The following is a 26,418-nucleotide window of genomic DNA, read 5'->3' as shown; positions in this document are numbered from 1 at the left end:
CTCGGGGCTGGCCTAGGGTGGCTGCACCCAGGAGGCCCACGCAGGCAGCACCACCTGTATGCAAATGACGGCCGTGACCCAGGTGGGGTCTCCCGGGAGCCCAGCCCAGCAGTGGGGTGCTGTTGGGGGGGGGGTGCTTGGGCCTGGGTGTGGGGCCGGCAGGGTGGTGCCGTGCTGGGGTCCCGAGCGCCAGCTCCACCCTGTCAGAGGGGCCCTGAGGGTGGCCCTGGGCCAGGACGTCTGGAGAGTCTGAGGCAGGGGCTCTGCCCAGTTTGGGGCTGCCCCACCCTGCCTGCACCTTCCGGCTGCCGCTGCCCACCTCCTGAGCTCCACTGCCTGCACGCTCAGAGGGGCCTCTGCTGGGCCCCGGGGGGAGCTGGGGGCCCTCTGCCCTGGGGAGCACTCAGGCTTCGGCCTGGCAGGACAGGGCCCTGGTCTTGGGTGCGGTCCAGCCCCGCACTCTGCTCGGCAGCCCGTTGGGGCAGGTCAGCAGGCACCGCCGGGCCTAATGGAGCTGGCATCGATTTCCCGGCAGTGGGGGGGGGGGGCTGTAACCGGAAACTCCCCTCCCTGGTCGCTATATTTAGCACCGCAAAACACAGGCGGAAGTACCTCACTCAGCCCCACCGGCTCTGTCCACATGCCCGGCAGCCGGTGCCCAGCAGCCGGTGCCCAGCTGGTCCTGAGCAGCCCGACCGGCTGAGCCGTGCCCCCTCCTCGGGTGCCTTGTCTGGCGCAGAGTGACACCCACCCCAGGGTCTGCCTGGAGGGCCCCTGGGGCAGGGGACTTGAAGGGGGAGCCCTTGGGCTAGGGGGCAGGTGCGGCTGGGACACTGAGCAGAGTGTGACCCAGGGAGCCCCAAACTATGCTGGGGTCTTCCTGGAAGAGGCGGGAGCCTGTCTGTCTCTGGGTCTCAGCCCTCTGGCTACCCCCCCCATAGGAGGGGACCCCTATAGGAGGATCGCCTGCCTCGCAGCCCTAGTCCCGGCTCCTTCCCTCAAGCGGCCAACATCCTGCCTTCTCCTGGGTCAATTATGTCCAGGCTGTGGCTCCTGGGAGGCAGGGGGTGGGGGGAAGGGGACCATGAGGGGCATCTGTGGCCTGCAGGGGGCACCCTGGGCAGGGAGGCAGGGAGCCCGCTTTGCTCCCAAAGGGCCTGGATGGAAGCAGAGGGGGCCAGATGGGTGCGGTCTCCCTGGGCCCCGGGGTGGCCCCGCCCCCAGCAGGTTGAGCTGGAATCTGGAGGTGGGCTGAGCGTCCCTCACTGCCACCTTTGCCTTCGAGCAAAGACAGCCTCGAGCAGGGCAGGGCCTCCGCCCAGAGCAGCAGCTCCTGGACCCGCAGCCTGGCCATCAGGGTCAGCCATGGCGCCCTGTGGCGCATCCCGGCCGTCCGCCTCTTCTGCAGCTGACTGCCGGCAGGAAGCTTCGAGGTGGACAAGGGAGGGGCATAGAGTGCGGGGGGCGGGGGTGGGGGGCCGGTGCTGTTCTCCGGATTCCACCTCTCACTTGTGCCGGAATTGCCCCCTCGGCCCCTCCATGGCCAGGCCCCGGCCAGGCCTCCGGCTCCTCTCGTTTGCATTTGGCCTCCCTGTCTGACCTCACCCCGTGTTGCCCTTCCCCCCTACAGCCAGGGATCTCTGTGACAATGTAAGTCACAAATGTGCAGCCCAACCCAGCTCAGCTGCTTTCTGTGACTTCCCGTCAGTCTTCGCAGGAAGGCTCGCCAGGCCAGCCCAGCACAGCCGGTGCTCGCCACCCCTTCCAGCCTCCCCAGACCCGTCACCTGCTCTGCCGGGGCCCCGAGTCCTCCTCCTCAGCCCCAGGGCCTTTGCATGTGCTGTGTGCAGCAGCTTTACCTGGCCGACCCTGGCCTGTCCACTGGGTCTGAGCAGGCCTCCCGGGTAGGGTACCCCCACGTGCCTCACTCAGTACAGTTTGCTGTTCGTGTTACTAAGTTCTCTGCCCACTCCGCCACCCCCACTGGGAACCACTCATGGGTGGGTGGGCGGGCAGGGGCTGTGTCCACCTTGCTTGAGTGAGTGCTGGAGGGCAGTGGGTGGTAAGGCAGCGGACAAGGGCCAGGATGGAGCTCTGCCCCCGGAATGGTACAGGGGTTCGCTCGTCCCTGTTGGGGCCTGCAGGACTTCATCCCTGCCCCTGGACCAGAGCGGGGGAGGGGGGGCTCTCTCCGTGAACCCCCTGCCCCCAGAGATGGTAACCGCTACCCAGGAAGCAACTGGAAGGCTGTGAACAGCGCTCACATCCCCTCATTTGGTGGGGGTCGCCGTGCATGGCGGGTCCTGGCCTGTGTCCTGCCCCCTCCCAGCCTAGAGCAGGGCTCAGGTCGGGATGGGTGTTTGGAGGGAGCAGTCAGGCCCAGGTCTTTAGGCTCCTGGGGGCTGGACCCCCTGGCTGGTCAGTGAAACCAGGGCCGCGGGCAAATTTGTGGGAGGAGCCAGGGATGGAAGAAAGCCCAGCTGCTACCCGGGGTTGGGCGGGAAAACCCCTTTGGACCAAAGCGGTATCCCTAACGACCAAGGCGATCTCTAGCCTTGGAAGGGACCCTGTTTGGCAGAGAGGAGGCGGTGTTTGGAGACCCGGAGCCTCGGCATGACTCCGTGGAGGTGAGGCGAGGTTACTCCAGCAGAGGGCAATAAGGCGATGACAGGGGTGGGATAAGGGGGCCTGGCGACCAGGACAGCAGCCGTAGCCTCTCTGGGCGGACCTCACTCTGTCCTCTGGGGCGTGCACCACCGTCCTTTATTTGCACCCTCCTCATGTGCGCCTAAACCACGACCTCCATCCCGGACGTTCCTGGAAAGTACGGCCTGGCGACTCCCGACACCAGAGTAGAGATGGACGTGGGCTGCGCAGAAGGCCGTTAGTTCCGTGGCTTCCGACCTGCGGGCAGACCTGCAGGCGGGGGGCGGGGGGGCGGGCGTCCGAGGGGAGCAGCGCCCCCTGCGGCGGGAGCGGCGGGGGGAGGTATTCCCGGGGGCGGGGGCGCGTAGTAGGGCCGCGCCCGCCCCAAGTAGGGTAGAGCCCTGATTTGTGCAGAAGGCAGCCTCTCCCCTGGGACTGCGAGGAGCGCGGCGGCGGCGCACCGGTGGGAGGGGGCCGCGGCGGTGACCTCAGGGGGCGCCCCACCCCCTGGCTCCGGAGACCCGGCAGGGCTCCGGCGAGCTGCGGCCGCGTTGCGGCGCCGGGTCCCGCTCTCCTGGCTCCGACCGAGGCGCTAGCGGAGCCCCCGCCGCCCGGCAGCCGGCCGCCCAGCGAGGCGCGCGCCGGGCCAGGGCGCTGACAGGAGGCGCCCTCCGCCGCCTTTAAATCCCGGGCGCCCCCGGCCCCCCCGCCCCACCCCGGGGAGCGGCCCCGCCCCCTCATGCATATGCAGGTGAGCGGGTGACGAATGGGCGAGCGAGCTGTCAGTCTCGGCCCGAACTTGTCGGCTGCGGGCGAGCGCAGCGCGGGCGCGCAGAGCCGAGGCCCGGAGCGCCGCTGCCGCTGCCTCCGCTGCCGCCGCCGCCGCCGCCGGGAGGGAGCCGGATCGGGCCCGAGCGCCGCCGCCTGCGAGCCCGAGCGCCGCCGCCCCTGCGCGCCCGCCGCCCCCGCGCGCCCGCCGCCCGCGCCCGCGCGGCGCCGCCTCGACCCCGCCCGCCGCCGCCGCCGCCGCCGCCGCCTCTGCTGCTGCCGCTGCCGCCGGCGCTCGGAGGGCGGGCGGGCGCGCGGGCGCTGGGAGGCCGGGGCCCGGCGCGCAGGGGCGGCGGCGGCGGCGGGCCGGCGGGCGGGGTCGCGGCGGCTATGCGGGCGCGGGGCCGGGGGCGCCTGCCCCGGCGGCTGCTGCTGCTACTGGCGCTCTGCGTGCAGGTGAGCAGGGGCGCGGACCGGGCGCCTCGCGCCGCCCTCGGGGCCGGCGGCACCGCCCGCGGGCGCCGCGGTTCGGAAGCCCTCGGGGCGGCGCGGCGGGCGGGGGCGGGGCGCGCGGCGGGCGACCCCGGCCCGCGCCTCCCCACGCTGTTCCTCCGCCTTATTTTTAGGCGGCGCGGCCCATGGGCTATTTCGAGCTGCAGCTGAGCGCGCTGCGGAACGCCAACGGGGAGCTGCTGAGCGGCGCCTGCTGCGACGGCGGCGGCCGGACGACGCGCGCGGGGGGCTGCGGCCACGACGAGTGCGACACGTACGTGCGCGTGTGCCTCAAGGAGTACCAGGCCAAGGTGACGCCCACGGGGCCCTGCAGCTACGGTCACGGCGCCACGCCCGTGCTGGGCGGCAACTCCTTCTACCTGCCGCCGGCGGGCGCCGCTGGGGACCGGGCGCGGGCACGGGCCCGGGCCGGCGGCGACCAGGACCCCGGGCTCGTCGTCATCCCGTTCCAGTTCGCCTGGCCGGTAGGTGCTGCTTCTCCCGCGCTGCCCTCTCCGGGTGCCCGGTCCCCGGCCTCGCCCTGCCCGCCACCCCCCGGGCCTCCAGGCCCCCCCGGCCCCCCGGCACCTGCGGCCCCGGCTTCGCGGGCGAGCCGCGCGCGCCCGGGCCCGGCGGGGCGGGGCCGGCAGGGGGCGCCTGCTCCGGGGTCCGCGCCCGGCCACGTGGGCGCGCGGGGGGTCGCGGCGCCGCGGGGTGGCCGCGGCCCGCGTGCGGGGCGGCCCGCGGCGTGTGCCTGCATCGCCCTGCGCGTGTCTGTCTGGGTGCGGAGGCGCGGCCGGGAGCCTCGGGCCCGGGCAGGCCGCGCAGGCATGTGCGCCGCGCGTGCTGGGGCTGGTCCGGGGCAGGCCCCGGCGGAGTCGCCCGGGCCCGTGGCCAGCCTGCGCCCGCCCTGCCGTTTCCTGGATGCCCGGGGGTGGGGGTGGGGGGCTGCTCGGGCGGGGGGCCGAGGGATCTCATGCTTGTGGGTTGGTGGCAGCCTTTGCCGCTGGTCCAGACCCGGGGGGCAAGACTCTAGGGGCCTTGGTGCGGTGATTCTCTGTTAAGCACCTTCCTGTCTTGCGTTTGGCGTTTTGTTTGTTCTTTCTGGAGAAGGGGCTTGAGGCCCGCCTGTCAGACAGGAGCTGTGGGCCTGGGAATGCTGGCAGGGATGCGGTCCATCTCAGTGGGCTGTCCAGGGTCCCAGTGGGTGGGGACTGCGGCGGGCCAGGCCTCCTGCTGCCCAATGTGGCCCGAAGCCTGGCCTCCCGGGTCTTTGTGCTGCGGGCGGGGAAGTGGGTGGGGGCAGGGAGGAGAGCGGCTCCCGCTAGGTGGGGTCTCAGGGTGCAGGGGCAGGTCCGGACAGCTGGGGTGTGTCTGTGTGTGGACAGTGCCCAGAGCAGGATGCCAGGCTGTGACTGAGGGACTGTTCTTCTGACCAAGGACCTTTGGCTGGATCAGCCACTGGGAGGCCACAAGAGCATGTCCACCTGGGGCTGTGGTTCTGAAAGAGACTGGGGGTGGAGGCCAGGCTGAGGTTGGGCCCCCCCGCCCCGCCCCCCAGCTCTGAGCCCTGAGCTGGCATCTTCTCCGTATCCTGGGCCAGGAGGCCTCACCTGCTACCCCCTCCCCCTGCTTCCTGACCCCTGGCCACAGCCCTGCCCCTGTGTGCCTGGGGCCTCTGCAGTCTCCCTGGACCCCCAGGCCGCAGGTGGGGAGTGTGTCCCTGGGGTGGAACAGGCGGGAGGCAGGGGCAGGCTGGGAGGCCCCGGGCGCTGGGATGAGCCCAGCCCCCTCGCCCCCGCAGCGGGCGGCAGGCAGGTCTGAGCAGGGCCCACAGCCTGTCATCTGCGCTTGGGCCCGGGCCAGCGCGGTTCGAAATCGCTACCTGAGGATGTGTTTTCTGCTCGAGTTGGCAGCCGTGGGCGTGGGGGCAGGGAGGCCTTGCAGGAATGTGGCGGGCTGACACGTGTCCCTCGTGCTATCGGTCCCACCGGCCGGCCAGGCGTGGAATGGGACGGGGCAGGCCCGGGTCTCCCAGGCAGGGGCCTGCAGACCGGGGGCGGGTGCTGGGCGCACCCGGGAGGGGCGGGTGGCCTAGCCCCTGGTGGGGTTGGGGCAGTGGGGTGGCTGTGTGTTTGGAGGGCCGCTCCTATCTCCCCCTCCCCACGGATAGCGTGGCCTGGCTGCCGGGCCCGTGGCCCGTGCGGTGATGCCAGTGCCCTGGTATTTCCGCTCGGCCGGCAGCGCCTCTGTGGCTCCACCACCTCTGCCCCCTGCAAGTCCAGCTCCATCCCGTGAGCTGGGGCGAGTTTGGAACGCGGTGCGCCCACTATGCCCCTGGGGACCGCGAAGGGGGCTGAGCCCTGCCTCAGCGGCGTCATGGGAGAGGGCGGGGCGTGGGGGCTTCTGTCCAGGACCCTGGAGCAGGTCGTGTGAGCAGGGCCTTGGAGACGGCTGGGGGGCCCAGGAGTGTGGGGAGCCGGCCTGCACCTCTCCCTGGCTTTGGAGAGGGCGGACGGGGAGCTACTTTGGGCTCTGCACTCTCCAGCCCTTCCAGTGACCCTCAGCCAGCCCTGACCCCCGCCCCCCGACTGCCTTCTCACTCTATCCCGGTGGCCCAGGCAAGGCTGGGTGACCCTCTGCGCCCGTCCCTGGCCTCACGGGCTCTGGAGTGCCCGTGCTGTCTGCTCTCCGTGGTTTCAGGTTGGACTTAGGCTCGGCTTTCTGGAGAGGGGTGTGTCCAGGGTCTTGGGTGAGGGGAGGTGGGGGCAGTCTTGGTGTAGGGCTTCCCCTCCTCTCCTGATCCCCCAACGGATGCCCCCAGGTGTCCTACTGGTCCCTCAGGAGATGGATGATACCCTGTTGGCCCTGGCGGCTGGCCCATAGCCAGCAGGGTGGAGGCCATGTTTGATCACGTGTGTGTGTGCCCTCCCTGGTTGTGTCAGTGGCTAGTGGGGGTTCATAGGGGCCTGGGGGGGCCTGGCTGATGGAGGCGTGGCGTGGCCCTGGGGGCCTCCCGCTGATTGAGGGCCTGCTGCCCGGCCGGAGGCCGTGCCTGCCTCCTTGGCTCACATTCTGGTTCCGACACCCCAGGACCTGGCCCCATCCTGGTGTGTGCAGTGTGGGTTTGCGGAGTGACTGCTGGCTCGGGTGGGCTGGAATGTGAGGAGAACCAGGAGCCGGAGCCCCTTGGGGGTGCGCGGTGCTCAGGGGCGTGGGGGGGGCTTGGGCCAGTCAAAGGCCTGCATGTCCGAGGGTGAGGCCTGGTGGGATGCGAACACTGGCATGAGCCCCCTTCCCAGGTGGGCTGGGCCAGGGTCTACCCCTGGAGGCTGCCTTTGACAGTGTGAGACGGCGTCTTCCATGTGCTCCCTGCCCCCCGAGGAGCTGCGGCTGGTGTGGGGTGAAGGCGGGCCCCGGCCCCTTCCCCACGCGGTTCCTTGGGCTGCTGCCTCTTTTGTACGCATGTGAGGGCTCACCTTCCCTTCCCTCCTGTGCCAGGGGCCAGGGGTCCTGCTCAGGGGGGTGCTCACCTGCCTCGGATGTCAGGGGTCTTGGCCCAGGCGTTGGTAGTGGGGCTGTAGGGTGGGGCTCTTGGGCAAAGAGGGGCCCTAGACGGGCAGTGCCAGCCAGTGGGCACTCAGAGACGGGCTGGAGCTTTGTCCCTGGGCCCCAAGGGGGCGAGGCTGAGAGCAAGGCTTCACTGTGGGGAGGGGGAGGTTGTTGGGGGGTCTGGGCAGGGGCTTCTGGAGGGGTTGTGGCTTCCAGGAACCCTCTCAAGGGGTCGTATCTGGGTTAGGGCAGCCTGGGCCAGTGAGGGGCTCCTTGGTGGAGACAAATGCTTGTAATCCTCAGGCCTGAGCTGAGCCAGAGTTCGCGGCCCCAGGCCCCATCACACACCCTACTGTGACCAGGGTCCGTCTGATCTTCGACTTTGTGGTCCTCCCCGGTGTGTGTGACGAGGTGCTGGCAGGCCGTGGGCTGCTGGCTGCGGTGGGCTGGTTGGGCACGCTCAGGCACGGCCTGGCTGGTCCCCGGTGTGGAGCGTGGGCGTCCGGGTTCCCGTGGGGAAGGCTTGCGGTCTAGTCCTCCTGCCGTGCCCCCCCGACCCGGGCCCAGCAGCTTGGGGGGAGGTGACCCCCCCCAAGTCCTCCACGGGGACAATGGAGGCAGAGACCTGGGCCTCTGCAAAGCTCAGGTTTCAGGAAACGTATCTTCACTGAGAGCTCCTGGCGCCAGCGTCCCGCTCTGCTTCACAGGGGGCCGGGCTCGGATGCAGGGTCTGCGGGAGAGGAAGCAGGTGGGACCCGCCGACCTGGGCTCCGCAGTCAGTGCTGCCTCCTGGGCCTGGGGTGCCCTGGGCCGGGCTGCCTCGGGCCCCGTGTTTGCCCTGTGCCATTGGGGCTGGCCCGTCGTCCTTTCTGGGGGTCAGACCGCAGGCTGGGACCTGGCCTTGGGGGTGGGCCAGGAGGAGCCACGGTCGGGATGGGGTTCTGGTGCAGGCAGGTCGGGGTGGGCTTTCTGGAAGAGGGACGGGGGCCAGCAGGCTGGGGGGGCCTCTCAAGGTCGGCAGGCTGGCAGCCCAGCTGCGCCTGGCCAGGGGGCTTCCTGTTCTGTAGGGACAGGCCCAGACGGCCCGCAGTCCACGAGGCTCGGCCCTGGGACGGAAGGCTGGTCTTTGCAGAGAGGAGACTGAGTCCTGGAGGCCAGCCGGGAGGAGGCAGAGGCCCAGCCCGGCGCCCCACCCCCCAGCTCAGGTTCTCCCCGGGTGCCTCCCTGCCGCCCAGGTGCAGGAGCCCAGCTGGCGGGCGGCGGGGCCCTTGTGGGTGGGCGGGCGGGCGGGCGCATGTCCCCGCGGGGGCAGGTAACCGGAGCCCTGGGTGCTGGCGAAGGTGGTGGTAACCCTACCTGGGTGGCTGGCGTGGGGTTTCCTGGGAGCTATGAGGAGCTCCTTGCTTCCCGAAGCGCAGGTGCTGGGAGGTGGGCTTTGACGCCCCATGGGCTGGGCACCCTGGGGCCGGGGCACTCCTCTGCCTGCCCTGCGCCCCACCCTGCCCCCTCCCACACTCTCACACCCACCTGGCAGCTACCCACTCTGCTCAGCGCTGGCACCATGGTTGGCACAGGGGCCAGTGGCCCCGCAGTCTGACCCTGAGGCCTGTTCCCCTCATCGCTGCTCTTCCAGCCGAAGGCCTTGCCTTGTGGTCTGCCTGTCTGGGACGCTTCCTCCCAAGGACCCTCCCCAAAGCCTGCCCTAACCCCCTTTACCGCTTCACCATCCACCGGGAGAGGTTCTTGTCTTTAGGGGCAGGCCTATGCCTGGATGGGTGGGTGGATGGATGGGTGGATGTTGGATGAATGGGTGAATGGGTGGATGGATGGATGGATGGATGGATGGGTGGGTGGATGGGTGGGTGAGTGGATGGATGGATGGATGGGTGGGTGAGTGGATGGATGGGTGGATGGGTGGGTGAGTGGATGGATGGGTGGATGGATGGATGGGTGGGTGGATGGGTGGATGGATGGATGGGTGGGTGAGTGGATGGATGGATGGATGGATGGATGGGTGGGTGAGTGGATGGATAGATGGATGGGTGGGTGAGTGGATGGGTGGATGGATGGGTGGGTGAGTGGATGGATGGATGGATGGGTGGGTGAGTGGATGGATGGATGGATGGATGGATGGATGGATGGTGGGTGGATGTTGGATGGATGGATGGTGGGTGGATGTTGGATGGATGGGTGGATGGATGGATGGATGGATGAATGGATGGATGGGTGGGTGAGTTGATGGATGGAAGGATGGGTGGGTGAGTGGATGGATGGATGGATGGATGGGTGGATGTTGGATGGATGGATGGTGGGTGGATGTTGGATGGATGGATGGTGGGTGGATGTTGGATGAATGGATGGATGGGTGGGTGGGTGGGTGGATGAGTGAAGTGAGTGCTTGCTGGGGAGGAGCTGGGTGCTACAGCCGCACCGGGAGTGGACTGACGTCGGGAAGGCTGGCCCGAGGGGTCATTCCAGGCAGAGGGAGGGCGTCATGTGTGCAAGGGCTCAGTGCCTGTGGGGAGCGCGGGAGCTGTGGGCAGCCCCAGGAAGGCTCTGAGCAGTGGAGGAGACGTGGACAGAGCTCTGAGGTTCTTTGGGGCTCCTGTGGATGGGGGAGTGGAGGCCCTGGTGGCTGCTGGGGACCCTTGAAGGAGGCGGGCAGCCTGGGCCGGGCCTGCTGGCCTGGCGGCGGGCACTGACAGCAGGGGGCAGGGGTTTCGGGGTCCCTCGGGGGTGGGATTCAGAACCTGGGGTTGGCACCCTGGGGGTGGGGTTTAGAAGGCTGGACGATGGCGTCCTCTTTCCTGCCCGTCTTTTCTGGTGGAGGTGAGGTGCTGGGGTCACCCAGGGGTGCTGGGAGGCAGCTGCCGGGGTGGGGGGGCTCTGGGCAGCGTCAGCCGCGGAGGTGAGGGTGGGCACGTGTGCCTTGGGCCCTGAGGCTGGTCACTGGGGGGCAGGAAGTGACCACAGCTGGAAGCGTGGGCCAGGGTGGGAGGAGGGTCCCTGAGGGGCCGTGCGTGGACAGTGGGGCTCTGGGGGGCCTGGGCGTGCCTTGGGGGGCAGGCGGGGTGGGTGCTGGGCTCGGGCGCCGGCAGGAGGCCACGGGGCTCGGGAGGTGGGGCGCTGAGGCTGCGAGGGGGGCCCCGGGCGGCTGTGGCTTGGGCTGAGGCTGGTGGTCAGCGCGCTCGGAGCTGGTCCTGTGTGGTGAGGGTGCAGAGCCACGGTGGGGGGCCGGGACGAGGGTTGGCAGGGAGACCTGGGCAGGGTAGGGGAGGACAGAGGGTGGTCCTGGGCTGCCCTGGGATGTCACCCTGTCACTCACCGCATCCCTTGCCTGGGGCACTGGGCTAGACGGTAGGGGCAGCGAGTGCTGAGGCCGCCTCCGGCAGTCCCTGGGCCTCAGTTTCCCCATCTGTGAAGTGGGGCCGCTTTTCCTGAACCTTCACTGGGGGCTTCCCTGGTGGCTCAGCTGGTAAAGAATCCGCCCGCAGTGTGGGAGACCTGGGTTCGATCCCTGTGTTGGGAAGATCCCCTGGAGAAGGGAATGGCTATTCACTCCAGGATTCTGGCCTGGAGACTTCCACGGACCGTCTAGTCCACGGGGTCACAAAGAGTCGGACACACCTGAGCGACGTTCCCTTTAGCTGTGAGCTCGCCGTATGGGTGGGTGGATGCCGACCCCAGGTTCTGAATCCCACCCCCGAGGGACCCCGCGGGCAGCTCAAATGCTTGGGCCACCCAGGTCGCCCCTGTGGCCTGGTGACTGGGCATTGACCCTCCCGGCGGGCTCGGAGGACCCTGGGCTCCCATGTGACCTCCTCTGGCCCAGCCCCCCCGGGGACCTCAGGCTGAGGCCGCTCAGCTGTGTCCGCCCTCTGCCGGCTGCCCCGTGCGGCTCGCTGTGTCTCCTTTGCACACTGACCTCCATCCTGACCCGGTCTGGCTGGCCAGCGGGCTGCAGGAGCCAGGAGTCCTGGTCCCTGAGCCTCTGTGACCTGGAGGGGCAGCATCCCTCCTCCGGGGGTCATCTCGAGGTCTGGGCCGGGCTGGGGTGGGCGGGGAAGCCTGACCCACCCTCCCCGCGTCCACAGCGCTCCTTCACCCTCATCGTGGAGGCCTGGGACTGGGACAACGACACCACCCCGGATGGTGAGTCAGCCCCTGGGGGTCCCCGGGGGGCTGCCTGCAGGCACGTGCGTAGCCGGGCTCCTGGGGCGGAGGGCACACAGCAGGGAGCCGCCTCCGCCCTGCAGGGCTCTGCAGTCCCCTCTTGGCCGTGGCCGCCAGGACGCTCCGCTGCGCTCGGAACGTACTTGTGCTGCCCGTGTTCTGACGGGGGGCCTGCGTCCCCGCCGAGGGCCCGCACCTGGGCCGTCCCCAGCTCTCCTCTGACCTCCTGCTGATACCCAGACCCCGGGCCGGTCTTCTGGGGCCCGGCCGTGGCTCAGTGGGGTGGGTCACCGCTGAGAGCGCTCTGGCTGCGTGGGCCCCTCTCTGCCCTGGCAAAAGCCTTGGTGGGCCTCCCTGGAGGCTCTGCTGCTGGCTGGCCCGCCTTGCACGGAGTCCGCAGGGCCTGTGGTGATGGGCAGAGGTTCCCCGCGGACAGGTAGGGAGCAGCAAGTGCCAACAGCCCGGGGTCCGTGGGCAGGGGAGGGGTAGCCATGAGGTCAGTGGGCCAGGGTCAGCTCGTGGAGGCCGCGTGGCCCCTGTGAGGACACCAGCATCTTCTCCGAGGCGGATTGCTCAGCCTGCCGCGTGGAGGGCGGGTTGCAGGGCCAGGGTGGAGACAGGTGGGGAGCTTTGGGTGGCAGTCGGGGTGCTGAGACCAGGGGTGGCCTGTGGGGTGGGCGGGGTTCTCATCACCCTGAAGGTCGAGGCCCGGGGCCCGCTGACCAGGTAGCCACGGGGCAGAGAGGCCATCGTGGGGATGGGCTGGAGCGCGGGCTGGACGCGCTGCGTCTGGGCCGCGTCAGATGGGCAGTGGATGCTGGGTTAGACCGAGCCGGGTCCCAGCGGTGGAGATGCCGTGGGAACGCAGGAGGGGCAGCTGGGGAGCCGGGTGGGCCCGGGCCCAGGCTGCCTGGGGCGGCAGGTTCCCCAAAGGAGAGCGAGACCCTGCAGAGGGGCCTGGCCGCACCTGCAGCTGCGGGGTGAAGGTCCTTAGCCTTTTATTGCACCGTCTCCTGAACCGGCACACGTGTGTAGGGAGACCCCCGTGACCTGGTTGCCAGCTCCAGCCACGCAGCAGCTTGGCTTGAAGGGAGGCCCAGCCCTCGGGTTGCGGGGTCCGTGGTCTCGGGTTCAGGGAGGCCGTGACCACAGCGGGAAAGGCACTCGGAGCCGGGGCGGGACGGGCCGTGGGGGGCGGGACGGGCTGCGGGGAGCAGGCGGCAGGCCCCGGCCCTGTGCTTCCTGCAGGGCCGGCTGGGGCCCTGCTGGCCCCGGCTCTGGCCCCCAGCCGCAGGGCCGGCTGTCTCCTCGGGCTGCGTGCCTCTGGGGGGCGGTGGCCCTGCTGGCTGACTGACTGCCGCCCCCCCTCCCAGAGGAGCTGCTGATCGATCGGGTGTCACACGCGGGCATGATCAACCCCGAGGACCGCTGGAAGAGCCTGCGCTTCAGCGGCCACGTGGCGCACCTGGAGCTGCAGATCCGCGTGCGCTGCGACGAGAACTACTACAGCGCCGGCTGCAACAAGTTCTGCCGGCCCCGCAACGACTTCTTCGGCCACTACACCTGCGACCAGTATGGGAACAAGGCCTGCATGGACGGCTGGATGGGCACGGAGTGCAAGGAGGGTGAGTGGGGCGCGGGGGGCCTCGTGGAGGCCGGGTGGGGGGCCCGGGAGGGCCTCGTGGAGGACGCGGGGGGCCCCGGGGGGCATCGTGGAGGATGCGGGGGGCCTCGTGGAGGATGCGGGGGGCCTCGTGGAGGACGCAGGGGTCCCGGGGGGCCTCGTGGAGGATGCGGGGGTCCCGGGGGGCCTCGTGGAGGACGCGGGGGGCCCGGGGGGCCTCGTGGAGGATGCGGGGGGCCTCGTGGAGGACGCGGGGGGCCCCGGGGGGCATCGTGGAGGACACGGGGGCCCCGGGGGGCATCATGGAGGACGCAGGGGGCCTCGTGGAGGATGCGGGGGGCCCCAGGGGCATCGTGGAGGACGGGTGTGGGTGTCGTGGACGTGGGGGGCCTGGGAGGGCCGGGTGTGGCTGTCGTGGATGCGGGGTTCCTGGGAGGGCCGGGTGTGGCTGTCGTGGACTCAAGGGGCCGTGCAGAGGGCGGGGGACCACACGGGGGCCCGGGAGGGCCGGGTGTGGCTGTCGTGGATACGGGGGCCCGGGAGGGCCGGGTGTGGGTGTCGTGGCCGCGGGGGGCCGCCCCGAGGGCCTGTGTCACTCCCGCGGGGTGCGGTGTGGCCGCTGCAGGGTGTCTTTGCTCTCTCCGTTTGCAGCCGTGTGTAAACAAGGATGCAACCTGCTCCATGGGGGCTGCTCCGTGCCTGGGGAGTGCAGGTGAGTGCCCGGCGCCAGCTCCTCTCTGCCTCCCGAGCGCCCACTCTCGCTCCCGCGCCAGGCTGGCTGCACATAGCAGACGTGAGTGGGACGGGCCCTGCTCCTGTGCGGCTCGCCGTGGGTGCAGGCCGCACGTGCCCTTAGTGTGCCCCGTGGCGCGGGGCAGGGCTGCTTCACGTCACGCACCTCGGGTGGGTTGGTCTGGGCTGAGCCGCCCCAGGGCAGGAGTGCGCGGCCCAGGCGGTGCAGGGTGGTGCTCGCCACGGGTGGGGGGCGGGAGAGGCCCAGGGGCCAGGGGGAGCCTCGGGAAGAGAAGAGCGCTGCTGTGAGCTTTGGAGCTGAGCAAAGTGGAGTGCAAAGACCGGAGCAACGGCCGCGTGGGGGAGCCAGGAGGCCGCGCAGGGATGGGCCGGGAGGCAGAGGCTGCTGTCCAGTGGGGGTGGGGGTGTGAGGGCCACCCCTGCGGGCGTCCCAGGGTAGGAGAGTGGGGCTCAAGCGCCCTGAGCCTTCGGTACCCTGAGCCACTGACACAGGGCGGCCCCAGGCGCAGCGGGCGGGAGAGAGCGGCTGCTGACCTGGAGGTGACGTCCACCCTACCTGGGTTTGTGGGGGGAAGCCTGGCCCGAGATACACGTGGGCCCTGTGGGTGCAGGCGGGGTGGGCGGGTCCGGGGGGCGCCGGTCGGGGCTCTTACTGCTGCAGGTGGACAATGAGGAGCTGGCGGGGGCTCAGAGGGAACCAGAGAGCCAGGGCTCCGGGCACCGGACCTTGGTTGAGGGGGCAGTGGAATCGCTGCTGCCTTGGGCAGGGTCGGGGTGGGAGGGAAGGAGCGGGGGCCAGAAGGAGTGGGGGGCGGCTGAGGGGACGGCTAGGGGGTGGGGGACAGCTATAGAGAGGCTGTCTACAGGGCGGGAGCCAAGTGGGCGCTGGGTGCTTGCCGATGGCCTGGGAGCTGGGCCCCGGGGACCAGGCGGACGCCCTCAGGGCCAAAGCCCTTTGGCGGGGGCTGCCAGTTGACAGAGGAGCAGGGCATGAGGGAAGCCTCCTCCCCACTTTGGGTATGACTCGTCACGTTCCCCCCTGGGGGGTGGGGTGCATTTTCCGATAAGGACGCCGGGCAGGGAAGTTCGGTAGCTGCCCCGCTGACTCTGGCCGGGAGGGCGGTGCTTGGGAGCCAGGATGGGGGGACCCTCTGCTCATCCAGCAGTGGTGGTGGCTTGGGAGGGGGTGAGTGGAGCGAACCCTCCAGTCCCGGGCAGGGAAGCGGGCAGGTTGCCCGGGGGCCTGGCATTGGGAGGGGGAGGTGTGTCTAGGGCTTCACCTGCCCGGCCATCCCATCTGCTGGGTTTGAGCTGAGCTGAGTGGCTGTCTCAGAGCAGCGGTGCTGAGAGGTGCCTGGGGCCCTGGCCCAGGGCGGGCTCCCATCTTGAGGGGCAGGCGCCCCAGGAGCACCCTCCGTGTGGGAGAAGGGGTGCAGGGCTGCTCTCCACCTGGGGCAGGCCTCTCCTGCAGCCTTGCCCTCTGACCCGGGCACGAGCCCCGGAGTCTGGCAGACGTGCCCCTGCCGGGTTGTGAGTGGCGGGGCTGGGGCCCGGCCCGGCCCTGGACACGGAGATCTTGGTGCTGAGCCGTTGGCCCTGGGTGGGTGGGAGGCTGGTGTTCCTCTGCTTGCGTGGGCCCTGCGGGGAGGCGGTGGGGGACGCAGGGCTCCCCGGACAGGGCCCTAGGTGAGCCCCGCTCGCCTCCCTCTGGCCCCGTGGGTGAGGCCCAGCTGCTGCCCGTGGCTCTGGGCTCAGGTTTCAGGACAACCCCCACCGGATGCCGCGGAGATGGCCGTGCCTTCCTGCCGCCTCCTCCCCGAGCTGCTGGAGCCGCAGGCCAGGAAAGCCAGGGCCGTGGGGGCCTGCAGAGGTGGCCCCACCCAGGGCTGAGAGCACGCCCGGGGGACCCCTCTCACCTGGAGGGGGGCCTGGGTGGGGGTGTGGGGCCCGGGTCGGTGCCCCCTGCTCTGTGCGTGTGTCCGGCCAGCTGAATCCCTCTCGGCAGCCTCGGTCCCCTGTCCTGCACCGCTGGCGTCCCTTCTGGGTGCTGGGGGGTCGGCGGCAGCCCAGGAAGGGCCGTGCCTTTTCCCTTTTACAAAAATAAATCCATGTGACGGATGATGGTGTGGACGTCACCCCTTGAGTGCTCTGAGGGGTCCCCTGCGGGCCCTGTCCAGGTGGGCCCCAGGGCATTTAGCACAGGGTGCCGGCCTCTCTCCCTGGGGCTCTGGGCCCTCGGAGGGGCTGTGCTGATGGCCGGGGAGTCCCTCTGCGCCTCCTCCTGAAGGACTTCCTGGAGAGGATGCTGGCCCACAGCGCGGGCAGGGCCGGCTCCCGGGGTCACGGCCTGAGAGCCCAGAGGTCTCTCGAGGCCAGGGAGTGGGTGACTCCTCCCGGGTCAGGAAGTGCCCTGGATCTGGCCTCTCACGGGGCTGGCCTGGGACAGCCCATGGGCCTCAGCGTCCCCGTCTGTGAGATGCACCCCTACTGGGGCCTCGTAGAGAGAGAGTGACTGCCCCTGAGTCGCAGGTGAGGTCGTGGGCTGTGCCCAGCGTTCCCGGCAGCAGGAGGCCTGTGCCCGCTGGCCTGCCGGCCCTGGCAGCACCTGGCCCTCTCATTCCCGGGGTCCCAACAGAGCCTTCCTTGCCTGGCGCCTTCTCTGGGGGCCCTGCTCCGGCTGTGTCCCAAAATAGCTCCCGGAGGAGTGACTGGACAGCTGCGGCCGACTGTGTGCGGCCAGCGGCCGGGACTGCCCGTGACGTGCGGGCGGGGCTGCTCCAGTTCAAAGGCTGCGGCCGCTGGCCCCGGGGGCCACGTGACGCTGCGCCATGTCCCCGCGCCACCCTGGGCGTGGCCCCCGCTTGCGGGGTGTGCGGTCACCTGTGGGGTCTCCCAGCTCTCTGCCTCCCGCAGGTGCAGCTACGGCTGGCAGGGGAGGTTCTGTGACGAGTGCGTCCCGTACCCGGGCTGCGTGCACGGCAGCTGCGTGGAGCCCTGGCAATGCACCTGTGAGACCAACTGGGGCGGCCTGCTGTGCAACAAAGGTGCGCCTGGCCGGGGCCGGGGCCCGCCAAGGGCGGGTGGGCGTGAGGGCCGCAGCCTGTCCCCTGAGCACCCCGTCTGCCCCCAGACCTGAACTACTGCGGCAGCCACCACCCCTGCACCAACGGGGGCACGTGCATCAATGCGGAGCCCGACCAGTACCGCTGCGCCTGCCCTGATGGCTACTCGGGCAAGAACTGTGAGCGGGGTACGTCGGGGCGGCCGTGGCTGGGCCCACTCCTCTGGCCTGAGTGCGGCGGGGACTGGGGTGGGGGAGCCCTTGTAGAAGGTGGGGGCCTGGCAGCCACACCCACCCCTGTGGTTCTCCACGCAGCCGAGCACGCCTGCGCCTCCAACCCGTGTGCCAACGGGGGCTCCTGCCACGAGGTTCCCTCGGGCTTCGAGTGCCACTGCCCATCGGGCTGGAGCGGGCCCACCTGTGCGCTGGGTGAGAGCCTGCTCCGGGGCATCTGGGGGCTCCAGCCTGCATCCCGGGGCTCAGGGGGGCAGGGGCGAGGCGGCCCATCCCCGAGGGAGGGGAAGACCCAGGCGCGCACACTCCTTCCTGAGGGCTGGCTGCCCCCTCCTCCCCGCCGTGATCACCCCCGCTCCTCCCCCTGGACTCTCCGCAGACATCGACGAGTGTGCCTCCAACCCGTGTGCGGCGGGGGGCACGTGTGTGGACCAGGTGGACGGCTTTGAGTGCTTGTGTCCGGAGCAGTGGGTGGGGGCCACCTGCCAGCTGGGTAAGGGGTCCCGCGGGCCGGGGCACGTGTGCATGGCTGTGTGCTGCGCTTGTGGTGGCTGCTGCGTGTGCTGCCGGGGCTGCGGGCCCATCGCCTCCCCTGTCTCGTTCACAGACGCCAATGAGTGTGAAGGGAAGCCGTGCCTTAATGCTTTTTCTTGCAAAAACCTGATTGGTGGCTATTACTGTGACTGCCTCCCGGGCTGGAAGGGCGCCAACTGCCACATCAGTCAGTATGGGTGGGCGGGCCACAGGGGGCAGGGCTGGGCGGCAGGGCGGGCCCGATGTGACCCGCGCCTCTGCCCGCAGATGTCAACGACTGTCGGGGCCAGTGTCAGCACGGCGGCACCTGCAAGGTGAGGGCCTGCACGCTCGGGGCGCGGTGGGGGGGGGGGGGGGGGGGCGGGCATTGGACTGCAGGTGCCTGAGGGCGGCTGCGGGGGGCTCACCCCCTGCCCTGCTCCCCCCCAGGACCTGGTGAACGGCTACCAGTGCGTGTGTCCGCGGGGCTTTGGGGGCCGGCACTGCGAGCACCAGCTGGACGAGTGTGCCAGCAACCCCTGCCACGGCGGCCTCTGCGAGGACCTGATCGACGGTTTCCGCTGCCACTGCCCCCAGGGCTTCTCAGGGCCACTCTGCGAGGTGAGGTCCGCGCGTGCTGCCTGCCCCTCAGTCCCAGCGACTGCCACGGGTGGCCCATTGAGTGCCCAGGAGGGGCCACAGTGGGGGTTGGCCCTGCAGCTTTTCACAGGCTCCATACTAGACCGAGATCCCGGCCCCAGAGTCCTGGCTGCTTGGCTGGGCAGGGCCTGGAGAGAGGCCCAGGGTCCCAGCTTGTCAGGACCAGTCCCTCCTGGTAGGGTTGCTGGGAGGCCTGGCAGGTCCGCTGGCTACCCTCTGCCTTGGTTAATTCTCACTGCGGATGCAGGGCAGGTGGCCTTGATGGGGTGGAGTCTGCGGGCCCCTGAAAGAGGGTCCCTGGGGTGGGCTGGGGGTGTCACACTCGGGTCCGACGAGGAGAGGCTCACGCTTCCAACCTCGCTGGCCTGCTCTGTCTTTACCCGGGAGATGAGTGGGCTGCGGGGTGTGAGCACCAGGATCTGTCTTGTAACCTGGAGCCTGGGATGGTTCTTCAGAAGGACCCACAGCTGGACCGTGAGCCGGCCTTCCTGCCAGTGGGAGGGGCGAAGGCCGGATGCCGCCCTGGGAGGCCGCGGAAGAGGGCTGCCCCGGGGCGGGGCGGGGGCGGGGCCTGGCCCGCCCAGGTGTTTCCGTCTAGCCAGGGGTCCGGACAGACTGGGCTGAGCCGGGCTGTCCTCCAGGCTCCGGCTGCAGAGGCCTGGTTGTCTGGTCTGAGTGGGGCCTGGGTCTCGGGGACAGCTCGTAGGGACATGAGCCCTGGCCCATCGTCCGGTGCCAGCAGCACCCTCATGGCTGCCCCCACCCCACAGGTGGACATCGACTTCTGCGAGCCAAGCCCCTGCCAGAACGGGGCCAGGTGCTACAACCTGGAGGGGGACTACTACTGCGCCTGCCCAGACGACCTGGGTGGCAAGAATTGCTCCGAGCCCCGGGCGCCCTGTCCTGGAGGGGCCTGCAGGGGTGGGTGTGGTGGGCGTGGCCTGCAGGAGCAGGTGCAAGGGGGGGCTTGTGGGCGGGGCCTGCAGGAGTGTGTGCAGTGGGCGGGGCTGTAGAGGTGAGTGTTGTGGGCGGGGTCAGCGAGGGTGGGTACGGTAGGCGGGGCCTGCAGGGGTCGCGGCCTAAAGGGATGGGTGCGGTGTGGGCTGGGCCTGAAGGAGTGAGGTTGCGGCGAGAGGTGGGGCGAGAGTGGCCGCGTTCTGCAGAGGTAGGGCTGACCCCTGTTGTCTCTGTGGCAGTGGTCGATGGCTGCGGGTTCGAGGCGGGGACCAGGGTGGCCGGCATGGGCCCCTCTGGCGTGTGCGGCCCCCACGGACATTGCATCAGCCAGCCCGGGGGCAACTTCTCCTGTGTCTGCGACAGCGGCTTTACGGGCACCTACTGCCACGAGAGTGAGTGGCCGTGGAACAGGGCCGGGAGGGGGCTGGGCCGCCCCGGGCCGCAGCTCACGCTCGCCTCCCGCAGACATCGATGACTGCCTGGGCCAGCCGTGCCGCAACGGGGGCACCTGCATCGACGAGGTGGACGCCTTCCGCTGCTTCTGCCCCAGCGGCTGGGAGGGCGAGCTCTGTGACACCAGTGAGTGGGCCGCGCTGCCCCGCCCTTGGCCGTAGGGCCTGTACCTCCCAGCGCTGAGCGCGCCACGCGCCACACCCTGCCTGGGCGCAGGCCCGGGCGCGGCCCGGCCGGCGGCTCCAGTGTTGAGCCGCTGACTGGGACAACATGTGGGGGGTGGGGGGCAGAGGAGTACACACTCTCCCTCCCCGCCCGTCTGTCTCTCTCTGGCCCACCCTCCTCCTCCGGGCAGCCCTCCCTGAACGCCGGGGACCCCCCCGCTGACCGGCGTCCTCGCCCCCAGATCCCAACGACTGCCTCCCCGATCCCTGCCACAGCCGCGGTCGCTGCTTCGACTTGGTCAACGACTTCTACTGTGTGTGTGATGACGGCTGGAAGGGCAAGACATGCCACTCACGTGAGTGCCTGCCACGCCCTGCCCCCCGGGGCTGCACGGGGACTGCACTGCCTGCTGGGGCGCCGCCCGCAGCTCTGGGCACCCCCTGAGCGGCCGTGTGCCTGCAGGTGAGTTCCAGTGTGATGCCTACACCTGCAGCAACGGCGGCACGTGCTACGACAGTGGGGACACCTTCCGCTGTGCCTGCCCCCCGGGCTGGAAGGGCAGCACCTGCACTGTCGGTGAGGAGGCCCCGGGGCCGCCCCGCTGTCTGAGCCGAGGTGTGGGGTGGGGCCCCGGGGCTGCCCCGCTGTCTGAGCTGAGGTGTGGGGATCCCGGGTCTGCCCCGCTGTCTGAGCTGAGGTGTGGGGATCCCGGGTCTGCCCCGCTGTCTGAGCCGAGGTGTGGGGATCCCGGGGCTGCCCCGCTGTCTGAGCCGAGGTGTGGGGTGGGGCCCCGGGGCTGCCCCGCTGTCTGAGCTGAGGTGTGGGGATCCCGGGGCCGCCCCGCTGTCTGAGCCGAGCTGTGGGGCCCCGGGGCTGCCCCGCTGTCTGAGCCGAGCTGTGGGGCCCCAGGGCTGCCCCGTTGTCTGAGCCGAGCTGTGGGGCCCTGGGGCTGCCCCGCTGTCTAAGCCAATGTGTGGGGATCCCGGGTCTGCCCCGCTGTCTGAGCCGAGGTGTGGGGATCCCGGGGCCGCCCCGCTGTCTGAGCCGAGCTGTGGGGCCCCGGGGCTGCCCCGCTGTCTGAGCCGAGCTGTGGGGCCCCAGGGCTGCCCCGTTGTCTGAGCCGAGCTGTGGGGCCCCAGGGCTGCCCCGCTGTCTAAGCCAATGTGTGGGGATCCCGGGTCTGCCCCGCTGTCTGAGCCGAGGTGTGGGGACCCCGAGTCTGCCCCACTGTCTGGGCTGAGCTGTGGGGTGGGGACCCTGGGTCTGCCTGGCTCGGGTGAGAGCGCTTCCTTCTCTTCTTGCTACCTGACCTCTGACCCCTTTGCAGCCAAGAACAGCAGCTGCCTGCCCAACCCCTGCGTGAACGGGGGCACCTGCGTGGGCAGTGGGGACTCCTTCTCCTGCATCTGCCGGGACGGCTGGGAGGGCCGCACCTGCACCCACAGTGAGCTCGGGGGGGAGGGGGCCACCAGGGTGGGGCTGTGGACATGGGCTGGTGTGCGCCCACCCTGTCCCTTGCTTCCTGGTCCTGTCCCCCGCCAACTCTGCCCCATTGACCCACCCCTTGCGCTTAACTGCGGAAGCCCAGCTGAAGCCCTCTGACTTCTCCGAGCTTCCTCCCGCCGGTGCTGGCTCTGGCTCGTCTCCTGCCAGCCACTGTCCTCACACACCCCACTTTCCGAGCGGACCTCCAGGATGGGCTGTCCTCCCAGAGCCGCCCTGGCCCCGCAGCCTCCAGCCTGGGCGCAGTGGGCTGGTGTAGACATGGCAGAGTCCGCCTGCCCTCCCTGCCACCTGGGGCACCCCCGACCCAGCACGGACAGGTGCCCAGGTGGGAAATGCCAGGCTCACCGTCCTCTCTCTCCTCAAACACAGATACCAACGACTGCAACCCCCTGCCCTGGTGAGTGGTGGTGGTGGGCTGGCCTGCCCCAGGCGCCCTGACCCCTGGTCGTGGGCTGGCTGAGGGGCTGGCCTGCCCCGGGCCCCCTGACCCTCGCCCTCTCCCCTGCAGCTACAACGGTGGCGTCTGCGTGGATGGCGTCAACTGGTTCCGCTGCGAGTGTGCGCCTGGCTTTGCGGGTCCTGACTGCCGCATCAGTGAGGGGCTGGGGGCCCCCACCCCGGGTGGGAGGGGCTGCAGAGTCCCCGCTCTGGGAGCTGTTGGGGTCATTTGCGTTTGCGGACCTCAGGGCACAGTGTGGTCACAGCCACGTCCCGCCTCAGTCTGAGCCTCAGTTCTCCTGTCTGCATCCTGCCAGCATTGGCTGGGGGGCACCCCGCCAGGGGCAGACCCAGGTTGGGTTGGCCGTTGGCTCCCAGAGGCAGACGGTGACAGTGAGGCGGCCTCAGGCCCAGCTGAGAGGCCCCACGGGGCCCCCCAAGGCCAGGGCTGCTCTTCCCGCTTGGGCCCTGCTGCCCAAACCGTCGCCTCGCTGACCCTGCGCCCGGCTCCTCTCCCACAGACATCGACGAGTGCCAGTCCTCGCCCTGTGCCTACGGGGCCACGTGTGTGGACGAAATCAACGGCTACCGCTGCAGCTGCCCACCTGGCCGATCCGGCCTGCGGTGCCAGGAGGGTAGGTGGGGGATGCCGCCGGCAAGGCCACGCCTGGGCTGGGGGCGTCCGGGGGAGCCTGGCCTTCACAGTGCCCCACCTCTCTTGCCCACAGTGATCGTGTTCGGGAGGTCCTGCTGGTCGCAGGGCGTGCCCTTCCCTCACGGGAGCTCCTGGGTGGAGGACTGCAACAGCTGCCGCTGCCTGGATGGCCGCCGGGACTGCAGCAAGGTGTGGGGTCTGTCCGCCCACCCTGCCGGGTCTGATGCCTCTGAGCCCTGGGTCTGGGGTCCCCGTCATTCACCCTCAACCCTGTTGCTCACCCTGGGAGGGTACAGGAGGGGAGGGGAATGGGTGAGCCTGGCCCCAGAAGATGTGGGCCACCCTGCTCTGCTGGGGGTCCTTCACTGGGGGGACCCTGGGGGGGTAGGGGGTGCCCTACCCGTGGACTCATGATCAGCAGTGTGTTTCTCCCCGCATGGTGCGTGTGTCTGCGGGTCCCGTCCGTGTGCCCCCCAGGTGTGGTGCGGCCAGAAGCCCTGCCTGCTGGCTGGCCGGCCGGACGCCCTGAGCGCCCAGTGCCCGCCGGGGCAGCGGTGCCTGGAGAAGGCCCCGGGCCAGTGCCTGCAGCCACCCTGCGCGGCCTGGGGGGCGTGTGGAGCGGAGGAGCCTGTGCTGCCCAGCACCCCGTGCCAGCCGCGCTCCGGCCACCTGGACAACAACTGTGCCCGTCTCACCCTGCGCTTCAACCGTGACCAGGTGCCCCAGGTGAGCGGCCCGCCCCAGTGGACACGCCGGGGCAGGGCCCTGACCCCTGGCCTCCTTCCTGCGGCCGCTCAGACGCCTCGAGAGCCCTGCTGGCCGCCCGGCCCCATGGGCTCAGGGAGGCTGGGAGCCTGTCTGCATGTGGCCGCATGAGATGAAGCGTTGGGCTCGGGGGTGGCCAGGAGGGGCTGGCCCGGGCCGAGATGCCCGCTTTTCCAGTTGTTCCCGGGGCCTGGGCTGTAGGGGGCCTTCCTGGGAGGCCGGGGCCAGCCCGCGGCTCCGTGCACATTCTCACCCCACCCTCATCTCTGCCCGTAAGGCCTTCTAGTTTCGGTACCGGCCCTGCCAACGGAGGCCGTCTGGGTTCTGGGTGGGGCTGAGGACCGCCGTGGGAAGCCAGGGTCCCTGCTCCCCCAGACAGGCCATCGGGGGTGTCCCGCCACACGCTGAGGGGTGGACACCCTCAGGGCCCCGGTTACTGCCCCCTGCTCACCCTGCCTGTCTGTCAGGGCACCACTGTGGGCGCCATCTGCTCCGGGATCCGTGCTCTGCCGGCCACGAGGGCCGTGGCCCGGGACCGCCTGCTTGTGCTGCTCTGTGATCGGCCGCTCTCGGAGGCCAGCGCAGTGGAGGTGGCCATGGTGAGTGTGGCCGGTGGGCGGCCGCCTTTGTTCTGCACCTCCCCCGCACCCCCCAGGGTCCGATTGTGAACGTGCTCCTAGATGGGCTGTCAGTCGGCACCTCGGGGGTCGGGTGGGGCTATGGCTCAGGATGTGCGGGGAGGGAAGGGGGACGGGCAGGGTGGTTTCTCAGGGAGCTGGTGCTGGTGTGGCAGGGGCTGCCTGCTGGAGGCGAGTTGGGCCAGCATCAGGGCAGCGGAGGGTTTGTGGCCCCCTCAGGACTCCGGGCGTGGCCGGCTGGGGCTGGGACCCCCCTGAAGGGCCGAGGGGCAGCGGGTCTGTGGGAGTGCAGACTGGGCCATGGCCACCTCCCCATGGCCTGCCCAGCGTAGGGCGCCCCCAGCCTCTGCCAGAGTCGTCCTTCAGGCCCCCCAGGGCCCCGGTCCCCCAGCCCCTGGCGCTGTTCCGGGACTGCGAGCGGTGAGGCCGCGGCGCCTCCGCCCCCCTCGCCGCTGTCGGGGACCTGCTGGCCGGGGCAGGAGTCTTGCACTCCCTGGGGCTGCAGGCAGGGCCAGGCCCACTGTCCCAGCTGCCGCAGGCCCCCCACTGCCAGCTGCGTGCTCAGGCGGCCGCTCACCACTGTTCTCTGCCGCAGTCCTTCAGCCCGGCCCGAGACCTGCCGGACAGCAGCCTGATCCAGAGCGCGGCGCACGCCATCGTGGCCGCCATCACGCAGCGGGGGAACAGCTCTCTGCTGCTGGCCGTCACTGAGGTCAAGGTGGAGACGGTCGTCGTGGGCAGGTCCTCCACCGGTGAGTGGGAGAGGCTGAGCGGAAGAGGCTGAGCGGGAGAGGCGTGCCGCCTGGGCCCAGGGCCAGCGGGTGTGGTTCCTTCAGGCTCACAGGGGCGGGGCTGTGGCATCTGGCACTTGCCGGCGAAGGTTTCCCAGCCCTCCCCACCGCCCAGCCCCAATCCTGGGGCCCTGCCCGTCCCCGCGGGCCGAAGGACCAGGCGTCCGGCCCCCTGACGGTGCCCCCGCCCCAGGTCTGCTGGTGATGGTGCTGTGCGGCGTATTCAGCGTGCTGTGTCTGGCGTGCGTGGTCGTCTGCGTGTGGTGGACCCGCAAGCGCAGGAAAGAGCGGGAGAGGAGCCGCCTGCCGCGGGAGGAGGGCCCCAACAACCAGTGGGCCCCGCTCAACCCCATCCGCAACCCCATCGAGCGGCCGGGCGGCCCCGGCGGCCCCAAGGACACGCTGTTCCCCTGCAAGAACTTCACGCCGCCCCCACGCAGGGTGGGCGAGGCGCTGCCTGGGCCGGCGGGCGGCGGGGATGAGGAGGAGGACGAGGAGCCGGGCCGTGGGGAGGACGAGTCTCCCGAGGCGGAGAAGTTCCTCGCGCACAAGTTCACCAAAGACCCCGGCCGCTCGCCTGGGCGGCCGGCCCGCTGGGCCTCGGGCCCCAAGGTGGACAACCGCGCGGTTGGGGGCGTCAGCGCTGCCCGCCGCGCCAGCCGGGAGTAGGACAGTGGCCACCCGCCGGGCCGGGGCTCGGGACCCCTCGCTGGGCGCCAGGCCGCCCACCGGACCACAGGAGGCCGCGGCCGTGTGCATAGTTTCTTTATTTTGTGTAAAAAAGAAAAAACACCAAAAGCAAAAAAACAAATGTTTATTTTCTACGTTTCTTTAGCCTTGTATAAATTATTCGATAACTGTCAGGCGGAAAACAACGGAGTATTCTTGGAGAGTTGCTATTTTTGTAACGTTCCCGGGTGCTGCACATGTGCGTGTGGCAGGAGACAGTGAGGGGGTGTGTCCTCCCCAGGTCCGTAGACGTTCGTCCCAGAGGTGGTGCGCTGTTTACAGAATCTTCCTTTATTCCTCATCTGGGTTGGCCGTGGCTCTAGGCCAAAGAGCCAGTGGGACCCACGGCGTCCGGCGTGGCCTGCAGCTGGCGGTGGGACCCACAGTGTCCAGCGTGGCCCATGGTTGTCGGGGGGCGCCTGCGGTTGTAGTGGGGCTGGAGGTCGCCAGTGGGGCCCATGGCGGTCGGTGTGGCCTGAGACCGCGGGCAAACCCACCCCTCCGGCCCGCCAGCCTCGCCCGCTCTGCCCGCAACGCTCGCTCCAGAGATCTCTCAACTGTGCTTTCAGAAGTGCCCTTCCTGACTGCTCCGTCCCCCGGGGCGGCGGCAGTGCTGACGCTTGTGACAAGTGCCTTCTCACGGACTCTCCCTTGCGACTGGCAACGTCCGCCACGGGCACTGGCTGCTGCCCACCTGCCGGCCCCGGCCGCCCCTCCTCGTGAAAGTGCATTTCTGTACATATGTACATATTAAATGAATCACTCTGTATATTTGATTTAATAACTTAAATGTTTTGGCCTCCCTTGTTCTTCAGGTGCTGTTCCTTTGTTATGCAGAGCGGGAC

At 70.0% G+C, this 26,418-nt stretch overlaps 1 protein-coding gene across 1 annotated transcript; it reads left to right on the top strand.

The window, feature by feature from the left end:
• Positions 1-3,804: 3,804 nt before the first annotated feature.
• Positions 3,805-26,382, top strand: JAG2 (jagged canonical Notch ligand 2). Its single transcript, XM_061159557.1, has 26 exons — positions 3,805-3,870; positions 4,041-4,391; positions 11,553-11,610; positions 13,005-13,256; positions 13,907-13,967; positions 16,922-17,052; positions 17,139-17,258; positions 17,385-17,498; positions 17,683-17,796; positions 17,911-18,024; positions 18,105-18,151; positions 18,267-18,437; positions 19,247-19,397; positions 19,673-19,825; positions 19,899-20,012; positions 20,293-20,406; positions 20,514-20,627; positions 21,379-21,495; positions 21,927-21,954; positions 22,066-22,151; positions 22,517-22,630; positions 22,724-22,839; positions 23,128-23,376; positions 23,883-24,014; positions 24,649-24,805; positions 25,038-26,382. The coding sequence occupies exons 1-26, from the start codon at positions 3,805-3,807 to the stop codon at positions 25,511-25,513; spliced, it is 3,720 nt and encodes a 1,239-aa protein (XP_061015540.1). The 3' UTR covers positions 25,514-26,382.
• Positions 26,383-26,418: the final 36 nt, after the last annotated feature.

The sequence above is a fragment of the Dama dama genome, chromosome 13, assembly GCF_033118175.1.
Source record: "Dama dama isolate Ldn47 chromosome 13, ASM3311817v1, whole genome shotgun sequence".
Taxonomy (NCBI): Eukaryota; Metazoa; Chordata; class Mammalia; order Artiodactyla; family Cervidae; genus Dama; species Dama dama.
The sequence above is the reverse complement of the archived record's forward strand: the minus strand, read 5'-3'. Positions and strand labels throughout refer to the sequence as shown.